This window comes from Delphinapterus leucas, chromosome 18 (assembly GCF_059928025.1).
Source record: "Delphinapterus leucas isolate spDelLeu-1000000601 "Yukka" chromosome 18, BTC_Dleu_Yukka2, whole genome shotgun sequence".
Classification (NCBI taxonomy): Eukaryota; Metazoa; Chordata; class Mammalia; order Artiodactyla; family Monodontidae; genus Delphinapterus; species Delphinapterus leucas.
The window spans coordinates 30,093,848-30,116,295 of NC_143146.1; the positions used below are offsets into that span (position 1 = coordinate 30,093,848).

At 38.7% G+C, this 22,448-nt stretch overlaps 1 protein-coding gene and 1 long non-coding RNA gene across 11 annotated transcripts in view; both read right to left on the bottom strand.

Annotated features, from left to right (window-relative positions):
* LMO7 (LIM domain 7) overlaps positions 1 to 22,448 on the bottom strand; it is a 199,415-nt gene that overhangs the window by 80,793 nt on the left and 96,174 nt on the right. For all 10 annotated transcript variants that reach the window (XM_089899436.1, XM_089899438.1, XM_022577016.3 and 7 more), the window contains one exon: positions 15,318 to 15,424. In XM_089899436.1, coding sequence (XP_089755562.1) covers positions 15,318 to 15,424 — 107 coding nt within the window. Of the gene's footprint in view, positions 1 to 15,317; positions 15,425 to 22,448 lie in introns of those variants that run through there.
* On the bottom strand, positions 2,201 to 13,431 carry LOC149746838 (uncharacterized). The gene is made up of 2 exons (XR_016388659.1): positions 11,146 to 13,431; positions 2,201 to 10,390 (listed from the first exon to the last, which is right to left on the bottom strand). It is a non-coding gene; the product is annotated as an uncharacterized LOC149746838 (long non-coding RNA).

Consider the following 22,448-nt stretch of genomic DNA (forward strand, 5'->3'; position numbering starts at 1 on the left):
GACTAGAAACTCATGCCTTGCATACCTACCCTTCTCCGCAAGTAAGTTCAGGCCTCAAGAGCGGAGATCTTACTTAACTTTACTCATTGCTTTGCATCTAAAGGGCTCTCTAAAATGATTGATTAGAACTTCTCACCTCTGTGCCTCTGGATGTGCCAGTCTTCCTGTAGTATTCTCCCACCTCACTCAAATCCAACTTATCTTCCAGATCCACACTAAAGCCTTACCTCTGCCCCAATATCTTTATTAAACCCTCACTCCAGTATGTGATCACTATCATTAATTGCCTAAATACATGTAACTCAGAGCGTGGTGCTCATCGGCACAGCCTGGGAGCTTGCTAGAAATACAGAATCCCAGCCCTGTCCAGACCTAATGAATCAGAACCTGCATTTGAATCAGAGCCCAAGGTGTTTTACGTGCACCTTGAAGTTTGAGAAGCACTTGTTTAAAGCACTCTCACCCTCGGTAAAGTCTGGGTAATTTCTCACCCACAGCTTCTAGAAATGACAAATTCCTCTGTATCTCCAAAACTTCCCTCCTGTCCAACCAACTTCATGGAGCTCGTGTCTGACAGATACACGTTAACACGTTCAAAATTCCTTTGTTTGACTTTCCTGTCTTTCCTTAGGATACACTTGAAAGCAGAATTATTATAATGGAGAGAAACTGGGTTTGGAGTCCTAATGAGGGTTCCCACTTGTGCTAGGCACATGACCTTGAGTGAGAGGCCAAAACTCTCAGCTTCCATACCTGTATACTCAAGCAGCCACTCTTTCTAACAAAGAGGGTGTAAGATTATACAAGGCATTAAGCAAAGCATTCAAATGTTACTTTCTTTCCACTCTCCTCCACTCCGTCTCTCAAAAGCAGTACTTTTCCTCCTTTTACATATTCAACAGCCTTAAAACAAGTGTCTTCTATTATTGCATCTAGCCCATCCCACCAGTTATTTAAAAGGAAATTTTTCCTTATTTGTATTCTTCTCTTATACGTATATCTTAGGCTACTATTAGTTTCATCTATCTTTGGCTCTCTAAAAACATCACATTCACAACATAAAAGTTTAATATTTCTTCCTATGAATGAAAGGTTTACATTCAACAACTAGCAAGAAATAACTTCTAATGACTTGTAGAAGAAGTGATCACTCCACTTGTCATAAGTCTTAGTAAAGGAATTCTTAAAGTATCTCTGTGCTTGAGTCATTTCTTGGACTTTGCTTTTCTGAGTCACTATCTGATCCCCCAGGAGTTTCATCTTACCGAAATTAGACAGTGTTATTTACTGTTACACTTGGTGCTTTGTACTTACCACCTGTTTCAAACCCTCCAATGGCTACGCTGATAGCAGGACTTGCAGTGATGTACTGAAGTAATTCTTCTTCTTTAATTCAATAAGCTAGGTAATATGACTATAATTTATCTTTTTGCTTTTAGTTTGAGCTTTCAGACAGGACTTCAAATTATCAAGCATTAAGGTTTTACATAAGATTTAATATACAATAACCTAAACTGAAAATATTATATATATATAAATATTTATATGTATATATATAAATAATTTATAAGCACTTATTCCCAGCCAAGGATGTTTGGAGGAGGGAGTCATGGTTTAGTCATTTTTTTAAAGATAAGTTAATTTTTAATTTTTTTAAGTCTTTAAGGATAAATTTATTTTTAATTTGTTTGTATTTTAAAATTTAATACATTAATAAAAACACAGTATTATATTTCATATTTGTGTTTCAGAACTATTTTGACAACCATGTTTCAGTGTAATTGGTTTCTCTTGTGATTCTGTGTATTTTATTTTATTTTATCTTTTATTGGGGTATAGTTGTTTTACAATGTTGTGTTAGTTTCTACTGTACAGCGAAGTGGAGTTCCCTGTGCCATATAGCAGGTTCTCATTAGTTGTCTATTTTATACATAGTAGTGTATATATGTTAATCCCAATCTCCCAATTCATCTCACCCCCCTAATCCTCCCTTGGTGTCCATATGCTTGTTCTCTACATCTGTGTCTCTATTTCTGCCTTGCAAACCGGTTCCTCTGTACCATTTTTCTACATTCCAAAAATATGCATTAATATACGATATTTGTTTTTCTCTTTCTGACTTACTTCACTCTGTATGACAGTCTCTAGGTCCATCCATGTCTCTACAAATGACCCAATTTCGTTCCTTTTTATGGCGGAGTAATATGCCATTGTGTATATGTACCACATCTTCTTTATCCATTCCTCTGTCGATGGACACTTAGGTTGCTTCCATGACCTGGCTATTGTACACAATGTTGCAATGAACATCGGGGTGCGTGTGTCTTTTTGAATTATGGTTTTCTCTGGGTATATGCCCAGTAGTGGGATTGCTGGGTCATATGGTAATTCTATTTTTAGTTTTTTAAGGAACCTCCATACTGTTCTCCATAGTGGCTGTATCAATTTACATTCCCACCAACAGTGCAAGAGGGTTCCCTTTTCTCCACACGCTCTCCAGCATTTGTTGTTTGTAGATTTTCTGATGATGCCCATTCTAACTGGTGAGAGGTGATACCTCATTGTAGTTTTGACTTGCACTTGTCTAATAATTAGTGATGCTGAGCATCTTTTCATGTGTTTTTTGGCCATCTGTATGTGTTCTTTGGAGAAACATCTATTTAGGTCTTCTGCCCATTTTTTGATTGGGTTGTTTGTTTTATTGATATTGAGTTGCTTGAGCTGTTTATATATATTGGAGAGTAATCCTTTGTCCATTGATTCATTTGCAAATATTTTCTCCCATTCTGAGGGCTGTCTTTTCGTCTTCTTTATGGTTTCCTTTGCTGTGCAAAAGCTTTTAAGTTTCATTAGTTTCCATTTGTTTATTTTTGTTTTTATTTCCATTACTCTAGGAGGTGGATCAAAAAATATCTTGCTGTGATTTATGTCCAAGGGTGTTCTTCTTATGTTTTCCTCTAAGAGTTTTATAGTGTCGGGTCTTACTTTTAGGCCTTTAATCCATTTTGAGTTTACTTTTGTGTATGGTGTTAGGGAGTGTTCTAATTTCATTCTTTTACATGTAGCTGTCCAGTTTTCCCAGCACCACTTATTGAAGAGACTGTCTTTTCTCCATTGTATATCCTTGCCTCCTTTGTCACAGATTAGTTGACCATAGGTGTGTGGGTTTATCTCTGGGCGTTCTATCCTGTTCCATTGATCTATATTTCTGTTTTTGTGCCAGTACCATACTGTCTTAATTACTGTACCTTTGTAGTATAGTCTGAAGTCAGGGAGTCTGATTCCTCAAGCTCTGTTTTTTTTTTTTCCTCAAGATTGCTTTGGCTATTCGGGTCTTTTGTGTCTCCAAACAAATTTTAAGATTTTTTGTTCTAGTTCTGTGAAAAATGCCATTGGTAATTTGATAGGGATTGCATTGAATCTGTAGATTGCTTTGGGTAGTAGAGTCATTTTCACAATATTGATTCTTCCAATCCAAGAACATGGTTTATCTCTCCATCTGTTGGTACCATCTTTAATTTCTTTCATCAGTGTCTTACAGTTTTCTGCATACAGGTCTTTTGTCTCCCTAGGTAAATTTATTCCTAGGTATTTTATTCTTTTTGTTGCAATGGTAAATGGGAGTGTTTCCTTAATTTTTCTTTCAGATTTTTCATCATTAGTGTATAAGAATGCTAGAGATTTCTGTGCATTAATTTTGTATCCTGCAACTTTACCAAATTCATTGATTAGCTCTAGTAGTTTTCAGGTGGCATCTTTAGGATTCTCTATGTATAGTATCATGTCATCTGCAAACAGTGACAGTTTTACTTCTTCTTTTCCAATTTGTATTCCTTTTAATTCTTTTTCTTCTCTGATTGCCATGGCTAGGACTTCCAAAACTATGTTGAATAACAGTGGCGGGAGTGGACATCCTTGTCTTGTTCCTGATCTTAGAGGAAATGCTTTCATTTCTTCACCACTGAGAATAATGTTGGCTGTGGTTTTGTCCTATATGGCCTTTATTATGTTGAGGCAGGTTCCCTCTATGCCCGCTTTCTGGAGAGTTTTTTGGTTTGGTTTTAACAAGTAAAATGAAGCATCAAAAATTGGTAAATTAATAACTTATTTAGAATAATTTCCTGCCAGTTCTGTTTTTAAATATATATTTCATGCCAATGCTGTAAAGGTCAAAGTGTGGTAGTATGATCCTAAGCAATTTAGATTAGTAAGGTTTTACAATCCACAGCCTCTAACAGGAATGTTCCATTAGAATGGCAAATACAACTGAACATTCATAACTATCTGTGTAAAGGTCATAAAACCTACAAAGGCCTTTATGTGTGCATATCAATAAAATCCAAATACTCTATTATTTCTCTACTAGACAGGGAGAAAAGACCACACATGTAGCATACTTCTTCTATTCTAAGGTACACATGTGTCTATTTAACATTTCTAAAATAAGGAGATCTTAAAAGCACCGATCTTAGATTTAATGGCACATAGTAATATTGTATCTATTTGAAGTTACTTAGCTCACAAACTAGGGGGAAATTTTAATTATAATATAAAGATATTGGCCATGTATCAAATGAGGTAATATCAGTCATACACACAAATCCATCTGGGCTATAGCTGGCCTGGTTAAGCAGCAACTCAGACAATTTCAGTCCCATAGCACTAGAAAGAATATTAGCAAGTTTTTAAAGTCTGTTCAAGTCTGTTTAGACAATACAGTGGAAGCAATCCAAGCTTTGAAGGCTAAGACACCCCCTGAATTTAAATCCTAGCTCTGTTATTTGCCCAAGATAAGCTAAACAAGTTACTCTTCTCTCTGACTCCCTTCATTTCATGCATTGGAAGCAAAATGGCTGGCTGGGCTGTTACTAGGTTAGAAATAACTAATGTAAAACACCTGACAGATAGCTAGCTGTCTGTCAGGTGTCTAAACCTGATGGAGTATTTATGAAATATTCCGGACACTCTAGTACAGTGATGCCCTCACCTAGTTGATATTCATCAGTCCAAATCCATCGTTCCCTTAGAGTTGTAAACTGTAAATCATTGCAATGCTCTTTAAGACACAAAAGCAAACATTAAGACTGAAGAATGCTGTTTTCATCTTCCCCATTTATGGTTTTAAGAACGAGGTAGAGAAAGAGTAGGGTTTTTTTTCTCTTCTACCCACCCAGGATTCAGGGTCTGTACACAGCACATATTAAATATTCAATGGCTGCGGCTGACAAGCCACAAGATAAAAGGTGTACAGATGAGAGAACTCAGTACCCCTAGGCTAAGCCTCATGTACCTGTCCACCCTCCCTCTTCAGCCCATCAGGACTGTGCTGCTTCTAGATACCCCAGCAGCAGTAATCTCTGGCTCTAGCAGCTCAAGGCTTACATCAATGGATATCAGTCTTTACGGGAATTTTTTACCCTGACTCTTTCTTGTAAGCAGAATGAAAAAGAGAATGAAAAATATGAGAAAGGACATAGAGCTCTATTTCTTAATCTGGGATGGGCATGCTTTAGACACCAATATTTAATCATACTATTCCTATTTCTCCTCCAAGACAGGGACCAAGCCCTTCTGGTGAAATGAATTCTTCACTAAAATAAAAAAGGATCTAGGGACCCTCAGGGTCTGGTGCCTCACTCTTTGAAGCCTTTTACAAATTTTCACATATATTCTTAGTGTGTGTACACGTGTGTGCTCTACTGCACACTTTTGAGATGAATACACATTATACACAAAATAAAGTCTGAGCTCCCCACTTAGTAGAGAATTTTTCTTCTCAATATTAAGTCAAAAGAAGCCTAGTAACATGTCAGCCAAATTGTCTACCCAGACATAGATTCTTTTGAAGATTTTTTCCGTTTATCTCAGTAAAAGTGGAAGAAAAAATACAGAACAAAAGCATTTCACAAAGTCTAGCAGCCATCAATGTTATTATAATGTAATGAAATGGTGAAATGTAATAACAGTGATACTTGATATCTAGGGATTTCTCCCCAAAGTGCTCAAAATACACAGCACAAACCCTTCTTAAATTTATGGTGGTTAATGCAAACAGAGCTTAATTCAAAGCAGCTGCTTTTTCCAGGCCACCAAGATCCCCCACTTTTTCCTTTTTTAACTTAAGAAAAACTGGCTTACCTGAAGTGTGTTCATTCAAGTATGTTTTTAACCTACTTATTTTTGAATGGAATTTTATTACACTACCATATGCATTTAATGTGGCAAGTATCCTTAATTTATACAGCAGGTGTACACTTTTCCTTAAAATTAAAGGTTTCTCAGTAACACTTTTGGAACATGTTTTCTTAAGTTTACTGTGTATATTTTGGTCAGTAGTATCTGAAGCAATGCTTTTAAGCTCTTAAGAAAAAGTGACCATCACCCTGCCTCTCAGTTCAGTAGGGATACGCAGAAGGTATGTCTCTGAAAAATGGAGAATCAGTCCATCAGCAGCCAATCCCACCTGGGATGGCTGCTCAGCATGACAAATTATACCAGGGCAATTACCCCTAAAATATAACTACTCCACTAACCTAGACTCTTTAAAATAACCAATAAATGATCAATATACAACTTTTATACCTATTCAACATTTGATAGCGAGTCTCTTCATTTTAAAAGAACCAAGCTATAATGTTATGTCAAAGCATCAACATGAAAGTATACTTCCTAGTTTCTTGATGTGTTTCACCACGTACAACTGGAAGTAAATAAGAACCAAGGCTTATGACCTCACAAACAGTGCCTATTGCTAGTTATGACTGTTCATGTCCAGAGTTAAAGCTACAAATATTTTAGAGAATATAATCAAGACCTTTATGCTATCAGTACGGTAGCCTTTTGATGGACAGCACAGATGGGAGATATCCAAAAGGAGCAGCTAAGTTTTCTGTCTGGAGGACAACATAGCTGCAGTGTGCATTTGAATTCTGTAAACATTTTGAACACCTATCCGCCCCCCCCCCAAAATTCATAAGGCCTACAAAAGCCTTTTAGAGAACAGCATCTGATCTGATCTTGCCTATCCAAAGGATAACCACCTCTCCTCTCCTAATGACCAAAACGATAAGAATTTTCACAGAAGAGGGAAAATGGGATGAAAGAATTAAACCAATCACCAAAGTAAAGTTTTGAATTTGGATTTGTGTTGTGGACTGCTTGTGGTTTCATGTCTTTTTTTTTTTTTTGCTTTTTTAAATATGGAAATAGAAACTTTTTAAGGAAATAAATCCAAATCAAACTACAATATTTCTAACATTTCATAAAATACACAGAAAATTGAGGTCTCAAAAAGTTAACAAAATTATGTTGGTCCCACATAAACAGGAGGAAGAGGAAATAACTTAGATATATGTTCTCTGGTTTCCAGCTTTGCTATTCTAATGAAACAGATACACTGTAAAAAGCTGACTAAACATACATGTCAGAAAAACATCTGTTTTAATATCTGCTCCTAATTGAAAGAAGAGATAAGTCTAAAACGGCTAAAATTCTCATAAAAAAACAAAGAGCCTAGAGCCAATCATCACAATTTAAGTAGCTGGGGGCCAAATTTTTCCCTCCATGTTCTTCTACAGAGCACACATATCTTCACTTCATAGGGTCAAGAATCTGGATATATGTATAGGTACAGCTGATTCACTTTGTTATAAAGCAGAAACTAACACACCATTGTAAAGCAATTATACTCCAATAAAGATGTTAAAAAAATAAATGATCACAATTGATAATTCAGTATCACTTATTGAGCACTACTATATGTCAAGCACTATACACTTTACATACATGACTTTATGAAAATCCGTACAATATCCTTGCGGGGTAGGGCTATCCCCCAAATGGTATTATTTGCTAAGCTCCAGGATATTAGCCATTCCATCTCTCTTGTTCACTGAGCGGTAAAGTGATCACAGGGAGGAAAACTAACCTGTCTAAGGTCATTCAGCCACCAGGTGACTGAATGGGATGGGATTAAACCCATGTCAGGCACCTAAAGTCCCTGCTATTGTTAGGATGATTGTCTATTCATGACAATTGATGCACATCAACTGAAATTCTATTCCATCCTGGGTGAGAAAGAAACCCAGCCTGGGGTATACTAGAAACAGTTCAAATGAACTGCTAAGAAATCTTCATGTTTCTGTGCGCTCATATTCTTCAAATAGTTTTTATCATGCCAAAGTCAAAGGCAATTTGTGACTTTTTTCAAATTGGCTTTGGTGTTTAATGCTAGGCAAAGGTAAGAGGTACCAAGGCAGATAGCTTGACTTTGGAAGAAACAAGGCTTACTGTAAACTTGTTGGTAAAACTTCTTATTAAAGTAACTTTAATGACTTCCCATTAAGTTACCTCCACTCTTGATTCCTGCTTTTAAAATTTTCTGTCCCTTGCCCTTGAGCTTCTACAAGATATTCCAACTACCTGCGTAACAACTATACTTTTCCACCCAAGCCTTAAGCATACATTTAGATTGGTGATGGTATGAGAACATTAAAATGTTTCTAAAGCTTCATATAAATATAAGCATGGAACAACATCCCTCAAATGTCAGTTAAAACAATATTAGCATTTATCATTGGACATCAGCATAAGGATTAAAACTTCCACCAAATACTTTGGAAAGTACATGGCCCAACATTCCAATTTTAGTTTTACCCACACAACTGAGACGAAACACACATTCTTCTTTTAAACTGTATAAGTTTCAGATTGTGTTGCAATATTCTGAAATGATAAGTAAAAGGCTCACCCAGCAAACCAAAAGTTTAGTGACTGCTTTCCCAGATCTGCTTTGCAATTTTGAAAGATGAGGAAAAAAGATAGGAGCACTTAGCAAAGAAATATTCAGTTCTCATCTTCGAAGCCTGGTTTTAAGATTTCCATATCTTCATAATTAAAATCTGATTTTCAAATAAGTATTTAACACCTAAGGTGTCAGGAGGAGATTAAATGCATTATCTCTGCCCTCAGATAGCTTCAAGTCTAGGGAAAAATTAGATGTAGGTAAAAACAAGAAATGCTTTGAAAGCCCAGAAGAGAGACCAACGTCACCTTCAATTAGAAGTGTTTCCTGATTAAAAAGCTGAAATGACTGTTCATCTCTATAGTCCCAGAGAGCCCTGTGCATTTAACACAATGTATTCTAACTTAACTTATGAGGACATTTCCTCAATTATAATGTGAACCCCTCTAACGGCAGGACTCCATCTTATTTATGTCTGTATAAGTACCGGCCACAGAGAAGATGCTGAATCAATGCTTGCTGTATGATTGGCAAGTGAATGAAACCAAAATTTCCCCATAGCTGGATTAACTGCCACTTTCTACTCTGTAGCTCCAGAAACAGATGTAAGCACACGCACCTCACATGTACACCCTTCACTCAAACAATCAGTTAAATCAGACCAGAATATAGCATGAAATTCAGGGAAAAACAATGCTTAACATCTCCAGTGACTGGTGAAGCTCTCGTTTTCAAAAATGACTGACAGGACTACAGATATTACAGTGCATGTAGCTGTAAAAGTTCGATTAATTCAACATAGGCAGCCCTACAGATAATTAGGTGAAAAAAGAATCTCTTCAACAAAAATCTCTCTTTGGTTTAGCCCTTTGAAGGACCACATTATAAAACAAATGCTATCTGATAGGCGAAGCAAATTCTACCACCTTCCCATGAACTGACTCATGACAACTGCTAATCAAGATGAGCCACCAAGTGAGATTCTTTGGAGCAATGAATTTAGGATGGGTTACTTTTGTAGATAAAGATCCTGGCCATGAAAGTCTATAACATGAAGTCACACCCAGCAAACCAAGACAAAATCAGACCCCATGGCTCTTTGGATTTGAGGGAGTGGGGAGCTGAGGAAGGAGACTTGGCATCCAGAAAGTGTTGATCTATCGAAGAAATAAATTAAGAACTAGAAATGGAGAGAAATAAATGCCAGATAAAACTGCTAGTTATTCTACAGTTTGTCCCTGCAGCTCATATCCCACCACCTTCTCTGCAGCTGAGCAGACTCTCAGAAATTCAAACTTTGCAATTAAAGATCATTTGAAAAATGTGACCATATATGTTTGCTGCTGGCCTTAAACAGGACTTCGGCAACCCAAAAGAATTAATATCCCCCTTTCAGTAACTACCTAACACCATAGAATGAATGGGATAGAGATATATGTGATGCAGTAAACTTCCTTTCTCTTTTATTCTGTTCTAATTACTTGGTAGGAAGGGAGGGAACATTTTAAAATAGCAACATGAATTGGCAGGTGGAACTCCCCATACTCAAGTTACAGATCCAAGTTTGGATACCATTAAGGTTGCTTTTTTCCTTTTCGTTTTTTTTAAACAGATTAAGACATTGAGAAACTCATTTGAAAGACACATCTGGGGAAAAAAAAGTAGTAAAATCAGGTTTAAATGAGAGAAAGTTGAAAATTATACAATTCAAAGTAGGTATATTTTTACTTACATGAATAACAACCTTAAAAAAATACACAAACACATTCATATCTCAAGTCAAATTTGGCAGACTGTAAAAGAGAGCCATCTGGGAACTTAATTCCTAAGACATGACTTTACAGTATTGCTGCAAAATCAAGCACCTTTTGAAGCTTTAGAGATCAGCTAAATCCTTAAAATATCATTTTGAGCCTCCTTTATTTTCACAAGGGAAATACGTGAACATTAATTTCGCTTCCAACTACTGTTCCTTTGGTAACTAGTACATGTAAAAATAACAGATTCTTGATTTCTCCACCCTCCATTTGATAAACAGACCTTCTAAAAAAACTCAGTCAATAATATTTCAAGTCACATTTTAGAACTAAAATATTAATATCGTAAATAACAAAAGAGTTAAGTGTACACTAAAAAATACTTTTTCTTTGCATGACAAATATTGTGTTCAAAAGCATCGCCATCCTATAATTGTATTATGAACAGAATGTATCTAAGGAAGTGCGAAAAACTGGACTGGAATGGTAAGGGGGTGGAAAGAAAAAACATGTTTATAATCTGTTCAAATTCTCAGCTTAAAAATTTCAATATATAATTTGGTTTAGAGCAATGGTTTAAATGAAGGACTTAGTCTGAGTCAAAATGCTAGACACAAAATTAAAACCTTTAATGTTCAACTCTACCTTTCTGTCAACTTCAATCCTCCAATACAGGACGTCTGGGCTGCTCTGTTGAGTTGCTTTCCATGAGTCATTGTTCTGTGCCTCTTAATGACCAGATGCCACCAAAGACCATGACGCTTGCTGTAGGAGCTCTGCAGTGTGCTGTGGTTGCTCTCCCACAGGCCTTTTAGAGAAAGTGTGCAGAGATGGCCCTGTGGGAGTCACACCCCCTCTTCTCTGCAGATTGTGTGTGTTTCTAAGCTCAGTATGGATATTTGGTAAATGGTTAATAATACGGTGCAGTTAATCATTGGTGCAGAAGCTAAATTTCATGGCCTCAGTAAACATCTCATCTAGGATAGGTTCAATCTCAATCTACCATTCATGGAGGCTAAGTCCCCAGTTTGCTTACTACCCTTTCGGGAAGAAAAGGAGTAAAGATACACCCTGTCCATCAAAGTCAGGAATGTCAAAATTAAAAGTATCAACTGACTTTTGCATATATGTAGTCCCAAAATAAGTGGAATAATTCAAACATATTTGGAAAAGTTCAAACTATTACTTCCTTCAAATAAAATAATTCAGTTAGAAAATTAATATGTATAATTACAGAAATATAAAGAGTACCCTAGCTTGTTTGACTAGCGAAAATTGTTACAAAGTAAATGGTAAATCTCAAACTACTGGAAAATAAGATTTGTACTTAGGGTCTGGATTAGTGAAGTGATTCAACAGCAGTGGATCTTTATATTAATTGCTTCTGCTCTTGCCACTCATTCTCACCACACACAACTCTCCTAGGCTCTGTGTGTCATCTATGCTTTTAATAACATAGATAGTGGACTGTTGTCCACTAACAAAAAAAATACCTCACATTTGCCAACATGTAGTTCTTTGCTCTCAGGATGTTCTGCAAACGTGTATCTTAGATTACATGTGCAGGAAGACCAACAACAGGTCTGTGAACTGTAAATGCAGTATCTTAGGGATTGAATTTTGATAGAGCATTTAAAATAATAAATCATTTGCCACACTTCTGCTAATTTTTTTTTTTTTCCGGTAAGCGGGCCTCTCACTGTTGTGGCCTCTCCCATTGCGGAGCACAGGCTCCGGCCACGCAGGCTCCGCGGCCATGGCTCACAGGCCCAGCCGCTCCGCGGCATGTGGGATCTTCCTGGACCGGGGCACAAACCCATGTCCCCTGCATCGGCAGGTGGACTCTCAACCACTGTGCCACCAGGGAAGACCCCTGAGCTGTTTTTTTTTTCCTTTCTTTTTTTTTTTTTTTTTTTACTTTTGCTAATTTTAATGTACATGGATGGGCACGGTAATGTCCAAGTACTCACACCTTACTGCACGCTCCAAATACAATGAGCCTTTCCGTAAAATGAACAAACATACTAACACAGAAATACATGTTATTATATTAGTAAGTAAAACGTCACACTTCAGCTGAAAGTTTATGTCAGTATCCTCCCTTCCACACAATTATCTTGCTGGCAGAGTGGAAATCTAAAAATTTGAAGTCAAGGCCTCTCAACCTCAGCACTACTGATATTTGCGATCAGAAATTCTTTGTTACGGAGGCCACTAAATACCCTTCTGAACTGAAGGGTATTTAGCAGCATCCCTGACCCCCAGGATGGCGGTAGCACCCCCATCCCAGCTATAACAATCAAAAGTATCTCCAGCCAAATGCCCCCAGTTGAGAACCACCGGTCTAACCAACACCAAGGCTTTTAATCTACAATAAATATAGGACAAGATCTTTGACCTACAGAAGCCTCCACGTTGCATAAGAACTGAAACTAAAGAGAAATGCATTACTATTTCGTAAGGAATTATTTGCTTTCCTTCACATTTTCCCTTCCTTCTATAAAAATGCTATCTCAGGGCTTCCCTGTGGCGCAGTGGTTAAGAATCTGCCCGCCAATGGAGGGGACATGGGTTCGAGCCCTGGTCCGGGAAGATCCCACATGCCGCGGAGCAACTTAAGCCCCTGCGCCACAACTACTGAGCCTGCACTCTAGAGCCCGCGAGCCACAACTACTGAAGCCCACGTGCCACAACTACTGAAGCCCGCGTGCCACAACTACTGAAGCCCGCGCTCTACAGCCCGTGCTCCGCAACAAGAGAAACCACCGCAATAAGAAGCCTGCGCACCGTAACGAAGAGTAGCCCCTGCTTGCCACAACTAGAGAAAGCCTGTGCACAGCAATGAAGACCCAACACAGCCAAAAATAAATAAATAAATAAATAAATAAATATTTTTTTTAAAAAATGCTATCTCAGGGCAGAGGAGCTCTGGCCAACCATTTAAAGAAGCTGTCTGCCAGCTTTCTCACTCTCCACCCTCCACTTCCTTTGCAGCAGTCCCACGATCGACCCCTGTGCTCTTTGGTCCAATAAGACGGAGCTGTCGGGGCGATGCTCTTAATTAAGAGTGTCGAGGTCCTCATGCAGATGTTCTCACTAGGACCGCTTGGACACATCTTGCTTTTATGGACTTGTGGTTTCCACTGAAACAAGTTGTTCTGCATACTTCCTACTACGGCTGTTAACTACGTGACCTCCCGGTTTCGCTTTGTCACTAACTTAATTTCATTGAAGGCTGAGGCCAGATACTGATTTTTCCTGAACACTTTAGACCCAGTGTCTCATGAAACAGGCTCCAGGCAAGTTTCACTCAGGGCACTCTTGTTATTAGAAGCCAACAAACATGTTTTATTAAGTTCATAGCCTCCTCGAACGTCGGCTACAGAGTTTCAAAACAGTATGATTTTAAGGGGAAAAGACATTTCTTCTTAATAGACAGCAACAACTGAAGAAAAACACTTTGAAAGTTAAAAATTTCTTTGCCCATCAGATAGGTCGTATGAGAGAATGTTGATTAGGAAAAATAAATTCATCCATAGTTATTTTTCACGGAAATTAAACATGACCTCGAACACTGCAGAAGTAAACATGCCATTTTGGTGATGAAACTTAGCATCTCTCAACAATCTTCCAATTAATCAGAAATGCTAACAGACCCATCCCTGCTATGCACATATCACTGCTGTGTCGTTTAGAAATGCTTGTTCAACAGAACTAGAAGCATATAGATATGAAATGGCTTGTTCATTTAAAAATATATCATTGCTTTTAAAAGATTAATCCTACCCAGGTTTTTAGGTTATATGGCTAAAGACAATGTTTACTATAAAAAATATTTATAGACAGGGTTATTCTTCTTTAGAAAAAAATCTTGACCATATTTAAGATTTTACAGTCATTTTTTAATGACTTTAAAGCTATTACAACAGAGATATCAACTCTTCAAACTTAGTCTTTGAATTGGTAAAAGCTAATTTTTTCATTTCTATTATTTCTATAGATAGAATAAGGTGTTTATTTTTTTCCAATGGAAAAATGCTAATTATGTTTAAGAGCCATGATAAGGAGGAAGTCATTATTACAAAATTAAATCATTTTCCTGTCACACTGAGCTGGTAACATGAGTTTATTCTGATTCACTGAAAGCAAATTTAGATTTATAAGAGAAAAATCTTACAAGAGTTTAAAACCAGATTTCCTGAAACCATATACTCAAACACAAACAGCATTTTCCATCTAAAACACAACACAAACACCTGTGCACATGTTTTCACACACACACACCCACTTTCACTTTCTCATCCATACTATTAAAAGAGTGAAAAACAGTTCATTTTTAGAAATCAGCCAGTTGACAAAAGTCATTAGCGGTACATGTTGGTCCCAAGCACCGCTGCTTTCCAAATATTAAGTCTCTTTTATCACTGTCCCACTCTCATTTTTATGTTAGCAATCATGTCTTAATTTCAAATAATTTTTACTCTGTAAGCTAAAATATAACCTTCTCCATTTTCTTTATAAATATAATGAGCATCCTCACCATTAGCAACCAAACACTATGATGTTGGACAAGCATTAAAATATAAACCACCATTTTGGCTAATACAGGAATCTAAAATAATAAGATACCATGGTCTCAGTTACAGACAGCTTCACACTCACAATCCCTAAACTATTTCTTAAATGGTCTGTTTTGGACTGCAAACAGAGGAAGACGGAGGGACAATTTTCCTGTAATCAGAGCTCTCAGAAATTATTTACACTTAAGCCACAAGCCCTAAGTTTAAAAAAACATGTAACAAACCAGTAAAACTTACTTGACAGTGACTCGATTTGATAAATCCTGTAGATCCCCAGGATGGAAAAGCTGGGCTTCTTTCAATCCAATCTGTTCACAAGCTTTCAAAAAAACGTTTATATTATCCTGTGAAAAGAAGTGGAAAGTGATTGCTTAGCCGAGCTCTCTCTCAGACAAAGGTTACCAATTTTTATGATATAACTTCCAAGCTTCAAAGTCCAATTACAGCCAGCAAAAAAGGAGGAAGCAAGACCAAGCCACTCATGTATGTAAAAAAAAATAATATTAATACATGTGCACGTATAGCCTTTCAGTTTTCCAGAGCATAAACGGCAGTGCTCTCTTATGCCAGGCATATGCTGTTCCTGTGATCTTTGTGACTGACACGTTAAACATTACCTGTTATAGGACAAGTGCCTGGCCACTGAGCAGTAATCTACACTTGGATGTCAGCTCTGCTCTGCAAACAAACGCCCTCTTCCCAGCTTTGCACGACAAGCCTCACCTCTCCTCTTTAAAAATAACTCCAGCTACTGACATTCACCCACCCAGAAACTGTTGGCAGGGAAGAAAGAAGAGGAGGAACATTCTGTTTCTATGATTACAAATTACAGAACGACTGTGGAATACCACACCTGGAATCTGGGTTTGGTTGCTTACCCGGCTCCTGACAGACAGGGAAACCACACTGTAGGACCCAGGAGAAGCCCAGTGATCACTGGCTGAGCCGCAGAGTTGAGGTGTGGTCATTACTCATGCCCTGCACCTGCCTCAGGAAGTGCCTCCACAGCATGAAAATCTAGGTTGCCCTCCTATCTAATTTCAAAACGCAAATCCTCCATTCACAAACCAAGGCTTTTCATTCACGTAAACAGCTGCACCAACACTGACAATAGTAGAGACACACTGGGTGAGCAAAATTAGCTGGAGCTTCTATCTTCACTCCACTTCAAAAAAGAAAATCCTTTATGGGCTTGAGCTTGTGCAGATGCCATGCGACTCTTCACCATCCACGTTGTTAGGTTCTCAGGCAAGAGAATGGCCTCCTCACATGCCAGCACAGGCTGGTCCCCTCACACCTGCTGGCAACGCCACATCTGAGGGGTGAGCCGCTCAGGGCCCCTGAAACCTCACCCCACTCCCTAACAGGTGGCCGCGAGGGTCCTCTCTGCCACGTGGAGAGAGGCAGTTACCCTTTTCCCATGCTGGGAAGCTCATCTCCACAGGAAGAAAAGGCAGGCTGCGATGGCAACGTGGGAGGGAATGATCGAAAGGGAAATGAAGTAAGGTGAAGAGGCTAAATTCAACAGTTTGGGTTCTTGGTGCGTGAGAGGACTTAGGGAAAGGGGAAGCAAATGTATGGCAGAGAAAAACAATGCTGTTAGGGAGCTCAGGGACATTTAAAAAAAACCTGTTTGTAGCGGTAGGATGTTAGTCTAGTGTACGTACTATCAGTAAAAGGCAGCGTGAACTACCTAGCTGAAAGCTGCCATCCATGATTCATTTTATTCATTTTGAACAGAGGTCAAAGGTTAAAGGAACTTAAGTCAAAAGTTGAACAGCTCAATGGAAGGCATTCAATCTGAGGAGCAGTAGGCTCCTCAGGTGTGGTGCCTTAGAAACAGCCCTTGAATAGCTCTCTCAACTTGAGTGCCAGTGAACTGAAGCAACAAGTTACCTGCCCCATACACCCAACATACAATGGTGGGACAGGTGTAGGGTAACCAACAGACACACTCCAGTTCAATGTGTGCAGAAATGAAAGGTCACTGATCCACAGAAATTCTGAAGTCCTGCAAAGCATAGGTTGGCAGGTCCTTCATTAGGATTGAAGGCCAGGGAACACCTCCTTCATGGTTTTCTGCTTCACTCTCCGGACACTTGGCTCCGCCTTAAAAATTATCTTTCCATTTCCTTGGAAAGTAGCTTGTGTTTGCAGATGTGTACCTTTCTCAGTCTGCTTCCTGGCTGAAGAAGTTTGGAGGACTAAAGGTCTTTTTATTTTGTAATCCTCTTTCCCTTTCAGTCTAAGTTTACAAAGTTTCTGCAGATATGATGCCCTCAAAGTTTCTGCAAATACAATTCCCTCAAAAATACCATATGTCTTCTGTGAATCTTATTGGACTTCACTCCCTTAGACAAAAGCCACAACCACAAATTCCTTCAAGACAAGCCCTTCTCTTCATCTGCTGAGATGACTGAGACACCACACTTAAGCTTCTTAGAAGCCCTATTGCTAGACCAGACAGATTTCCAAGACACCACTTTGTATCTTTCTAAGATCTTAAGCGATTGTACAACCACACCCTCAGCTTCATCTTTAGACCATCTTGTTTTCCTGCAAGCGCTCTGAATTTGATCTCTGCCAAAAACCCATTTCTCAATTCTCCTGATTTTTTCCAGAAAAAAAATAATCATTTATTAACATAAAGAGACTGATAATTCCCAAAACCAGCAATTCCTGTGACCCCTTGTGTTTACTATTCTACCTGTCACTTCACCTTTCACATTTTACTATAATCATCAAGGGGAAGGCAGGAAGCACATTAACACTCCACCAGGAAATCATTTCAGCTAGAGCATCTAGTTAATTAGGTACAATTTATAGGTATAAGGGAGTGACTATCACGTGAGAATCACTGGGACCACTTTAGAAGCTGGCTACAATACTTGTACAACAAAGAACAGAGCCTGAACCAAGATGGCGCAGTAGAAGGACATGCTATCACTCCCTCTTGCGAGAACACCAGAATCACAACTAACTGCTGAACAATCAAGGACAGGAAGACACTGGAACTCACCAAAAAAGATACCCCACATCCAAAGACAAAGGAGAAGCCACAGTGAGATGGTAGGAGGGGCACAATCACAGTAAAATCAAATCCCATAACTGCTGGGTGGGTGACTCACAAACTGGAGAACACTTATACCACAGAAGTCCACCCACTGGAGTGAAGGTTCTGAGCCCCAGGTCAGGCCTCTGAACCTGGGGGTCCAGCACAGGAGGAGGAATTCCTAGAGAATCAGACTTTGAAGGCTAGCGGGATTTGATTGCAGGACTCTGACAGGACTGCGGGAAACAGAGACTCCACTCTTGGAGGGCACACACAAAGTAGTGTGCGCATCGGGACCCAGGGGAAGCAGCAGTGAACCCAGGGGAGACTGAACCAGATCTACCTGCTGGTGTTGGAGGGTCTCCTGCAGAGGCAGGGGGTGGCTGTGGCTCACCGTGGGGAGGGGGACACTGGTGGCAGAAGTTCTGGAAGGTACTCACTGGCCTGAGCCCTCCCAGAGCCTGCCATGGGTCCCACCAAAAAGCCTGCAGGCTCCAGTGTTGGGTCACCTCACGTCAAACAGGGAGGGAACCCAGACCCACCCATCAGCAGACAAGCAGATTGGAGTTTTACTGAGCTCTGCCCACCAGAGCAACAGCCAGCTCTACCCACCACCAGTCCCTCTAATCAGGAAACTTGCACAAGCCTCTTACATAGCCTCATCCACCAGAGGGCAGACAGCAGAAGCAAGAAGAACTACAATCCTGCAGCCTGTGGAACAAAAACCACATTCACAGAAAGACAGACAAGATGCAAAGGCAGAGGGCTATGTACCAGATGAAGGAACAAGAAAAAACCCCAGAAAAACAACTAAATTAAGTGGAGATAGGCAACCTTCCAGAATAAGAATTCAGAATAATGATAGTGAAGATGATCCAGGACCTTGGAAAAAGAATGAAGGCAAAGATCGAGAAGATGCAAGAAATGTTTAAGAAAGACCTAGAAGAAATAAAGAACAAACAGAGATGAACAATACAATAACTGAAATGAAAACTGCACTAGAAGGAATCAATAGGAGAATAACTGAGGCAGAAGAACAGATAAGTGACCTGGAAGACAGAATGGTGGAATTCACTGCTGCTGAACAAAATAAAGAAAAAAGAATGAGAAGAAATGAAGACAGCCTGAGAGACCTCCGGGACAACATTAAACGCAACAACATTTGCATTATAGGGGTCCCAGAAGGAGAAGAGAGAGAGAAAGGACCTGCCAAAATATTTGAAGACATTATAGTCAAAAACTTCCCTAACACGGGAAAGGAAATAGCCACCCAAGTCCAGGAAGCACAGAGAGCCCCATACAGGATAAACCCAAGGAGAAACACGCCAAGACACATAATAATCAAATTGGCAAAAATTAAAGACAAAGAAAAATTATTGAAAGCAGCAAGGGAAAAACGAAAAATAACATACAAGGGAACTCCCATAAGGTTAACAGCTGATTTCTCAGCAGAAACTCTACACGCCAGAAGGGAGTGGCATGATATACTTAAAGTGATGAAAGGGAAGAACTTAAAACCAAGATTACTCTACCCGGCAAGGATCTCATTCAGATGCGATGGAGAAATCAAAAGCTTTACAGACAAGCAAAAGCTAAGACAATTCAGCACCACCAAACCAGCTCTACAACAAATGCTAAAGGAACTCTAAGTCGGAAACGCAAGAGAAAAAAAGGGCCCACAAAAACAAACCCAAAACAATTAAGAAAATGGTCATAGGAACATACATATCAATAATTACCTTAAAAGTGAATGGATTAAATGCTCCAACCAAAAGGCACAGACTGGCTGAATGGATACAAAAACAAGACCCGTATATATGCTGTCTACAAGAGACCCACTTCAGACCTAGGGACACATACAGACTGACAGTGAGAGGATGGAAAAAGATATTCCATGCAGATGGAAATCAAAAGAAAGCTGCAGTAGCAGTACTCACATCAGATAAAATAGACTTTAAAATAAAGAATGTTACAAGAGACAAGGACATTACATAATGATCAAGGGATCAATCCAAGAAGATGTAACAATTATAAATATATATGCACCCAACATAGGAGCACCTCAATACATAAGGCAAGTGCTAACAGATATAAAAGGGGAAATGGACAGTAACAGAAAGATAATGGAGGACTTTAACACCTCACTTACACCAATGGACAGGTCATCCAAAATGAAAATAAATAAGGAAACAGAAGCTTTAAATGTCACAATAGACCAGACAGATTTAACTGATATTTATAGAACATTCCATCCAAAAACAGCAGATGACACTTTCTTCTCAAGTGTGCCCAGAACATTCTCCAGGTTAGATCACATTTTGGGTCACAAATCAAGCCTCAGTAAATTTAAGAAACTTGAAATCATATCAAGCATCTTTTCTGACCACAATGCTATGAGATTAGAAATCAATGACAGGGAAAAAAAATGTAAAAAACAAAAACACATGGAGGCTAAACAATACATTACTAAATAACCAAGAGATCACTGAGGAAATAAAAAAATACCTAGAGACAAATGACAATGAAAACACAGCGACCCAAAACCTATGGGATGTAGCAAAAGCAGTTGTAAGAGGGAAGTTTATAGCTATACAAGTCTACCTCAAGAAAGAAGAAAAATCTCAAATAAACGATCTAAACTTACACCTAAAGGAACTAGAGAAAGAAGAACAAACAAAACCCAAAGTTAGCAGAAGGAAAGAAATCATAAAGATCAGAGCAGAAATAAATGAAACAGAAACAAAGAAAACAATAGCAAAGATCAATAAAACTAACAGCTGGTTCTTTGAGAAGATAAACGAAATTGATAAACCATTAGCCAGTCTCATCAAGAAAAAGACGGAGAGGACTCAAATCAATAAAATTATCAATAAAATTAGAAATGAAAAAGGAGAAGTTACAACAGACACCACAGAAATACAAAGCATCCTAAGGGACTACTACAAACAACTCTATGCCAATAAAATGGACAACCAGGAAGAAATGGACAAATTCTTAGAAAGGTATAACCTTCCAAGACTGAACCAGGAAGAAATAGAGAGTATGAACAGACCAATCACAAGTAATGAAATTGAAACTGTGATTAAAAATCTTCCAACAGGGCTTCCCTGGTGGCGCAGTGGTTGGGAGTCCGCCTACCGATGCAGGGGACACGGGTTCGTGCCCCGGTCCGGGAGGATCCTGCGTGCCACGGAGCGGCTGGGCCCGTGGGCCATGGCCGCTGAGCCTGCGCGTCTGGAGCCTGTGCTCCGCTGCGGGAGAGGCGACAGCAGTGAGAGGTCCGCGTACCGCAAAAAAATAAAAATTAAAAAAATAAAAAAATAAAATCTCCCAACAAACAAAAGTCCAGGACCAGATGTCTGCACAGGTGAATTCTATCAAACATTCAGAGAAGACCTAACACCCATCCTTCTCAAACTCTTCCAAAAAATTGCAGAGGAAGGAACATTCCCAAACTCATTCTATGAGGCCACCATCACCCTGATACCAAAACCAGACAAAGATACTACAAAAAAGGAAAATTACAGACCAATATCACTGATGAATATAGATGCAAAAATCCTGAATAAAATACTAGCAAACAGAATCCAACAACACATTAAAAGGATCATACATCATGATCAAGTGGGATTTAACCCAGGCATGCAAGGATTCTTCAATATATGCAAACCAATCAATGTGATACACCATAGTAACAAACTGAAGAAGAAAATCCATATGATCATCTCAATAGATGCAGAAAAAGCTTTTGACAAAATTCAACACCCATTTATGATAAAAACTCTCCAGAAAGTGGGCATAGAGGGAACCTACCTCAACATAATAAAGGCCATATACGACAAAACCACAGCAAACATCATTTTTAATGGTGAAAAACTGAAAGCATTTCCTCTAAGATCAGGAACAAGACAAGGATGTCCATTCCTGCCACTATTATTCAACATAGTTTTGGAAGTCCTAGTCACAGCAATCAGAGAAGAAAAAGAATTAAAAGGAATACAAATTGGAAAAGAAGAAGTAAAACTGTCACTGTTTGCAGATGACATGATACTATACATAGAGAATCCTAAAGATGCCACCTGAAAACTACTAGAGCTAATCAATGAATTTGGTAAAGTTGCAGGATACAAAATTAATGCACAGAAATCTCTAGCATTCTTATACACTAATGATGAAAAATCTGAAAGAAAAATTAAGGAAACACTCCCATTTACCATTGCAACAAAAAGAATAAAATACCTAGGAATAAATTTACCTAGGGAGACAAAAGACCTGTATGCAGAAAACTATAAGACACTGATGAAAGAAATTAAAGA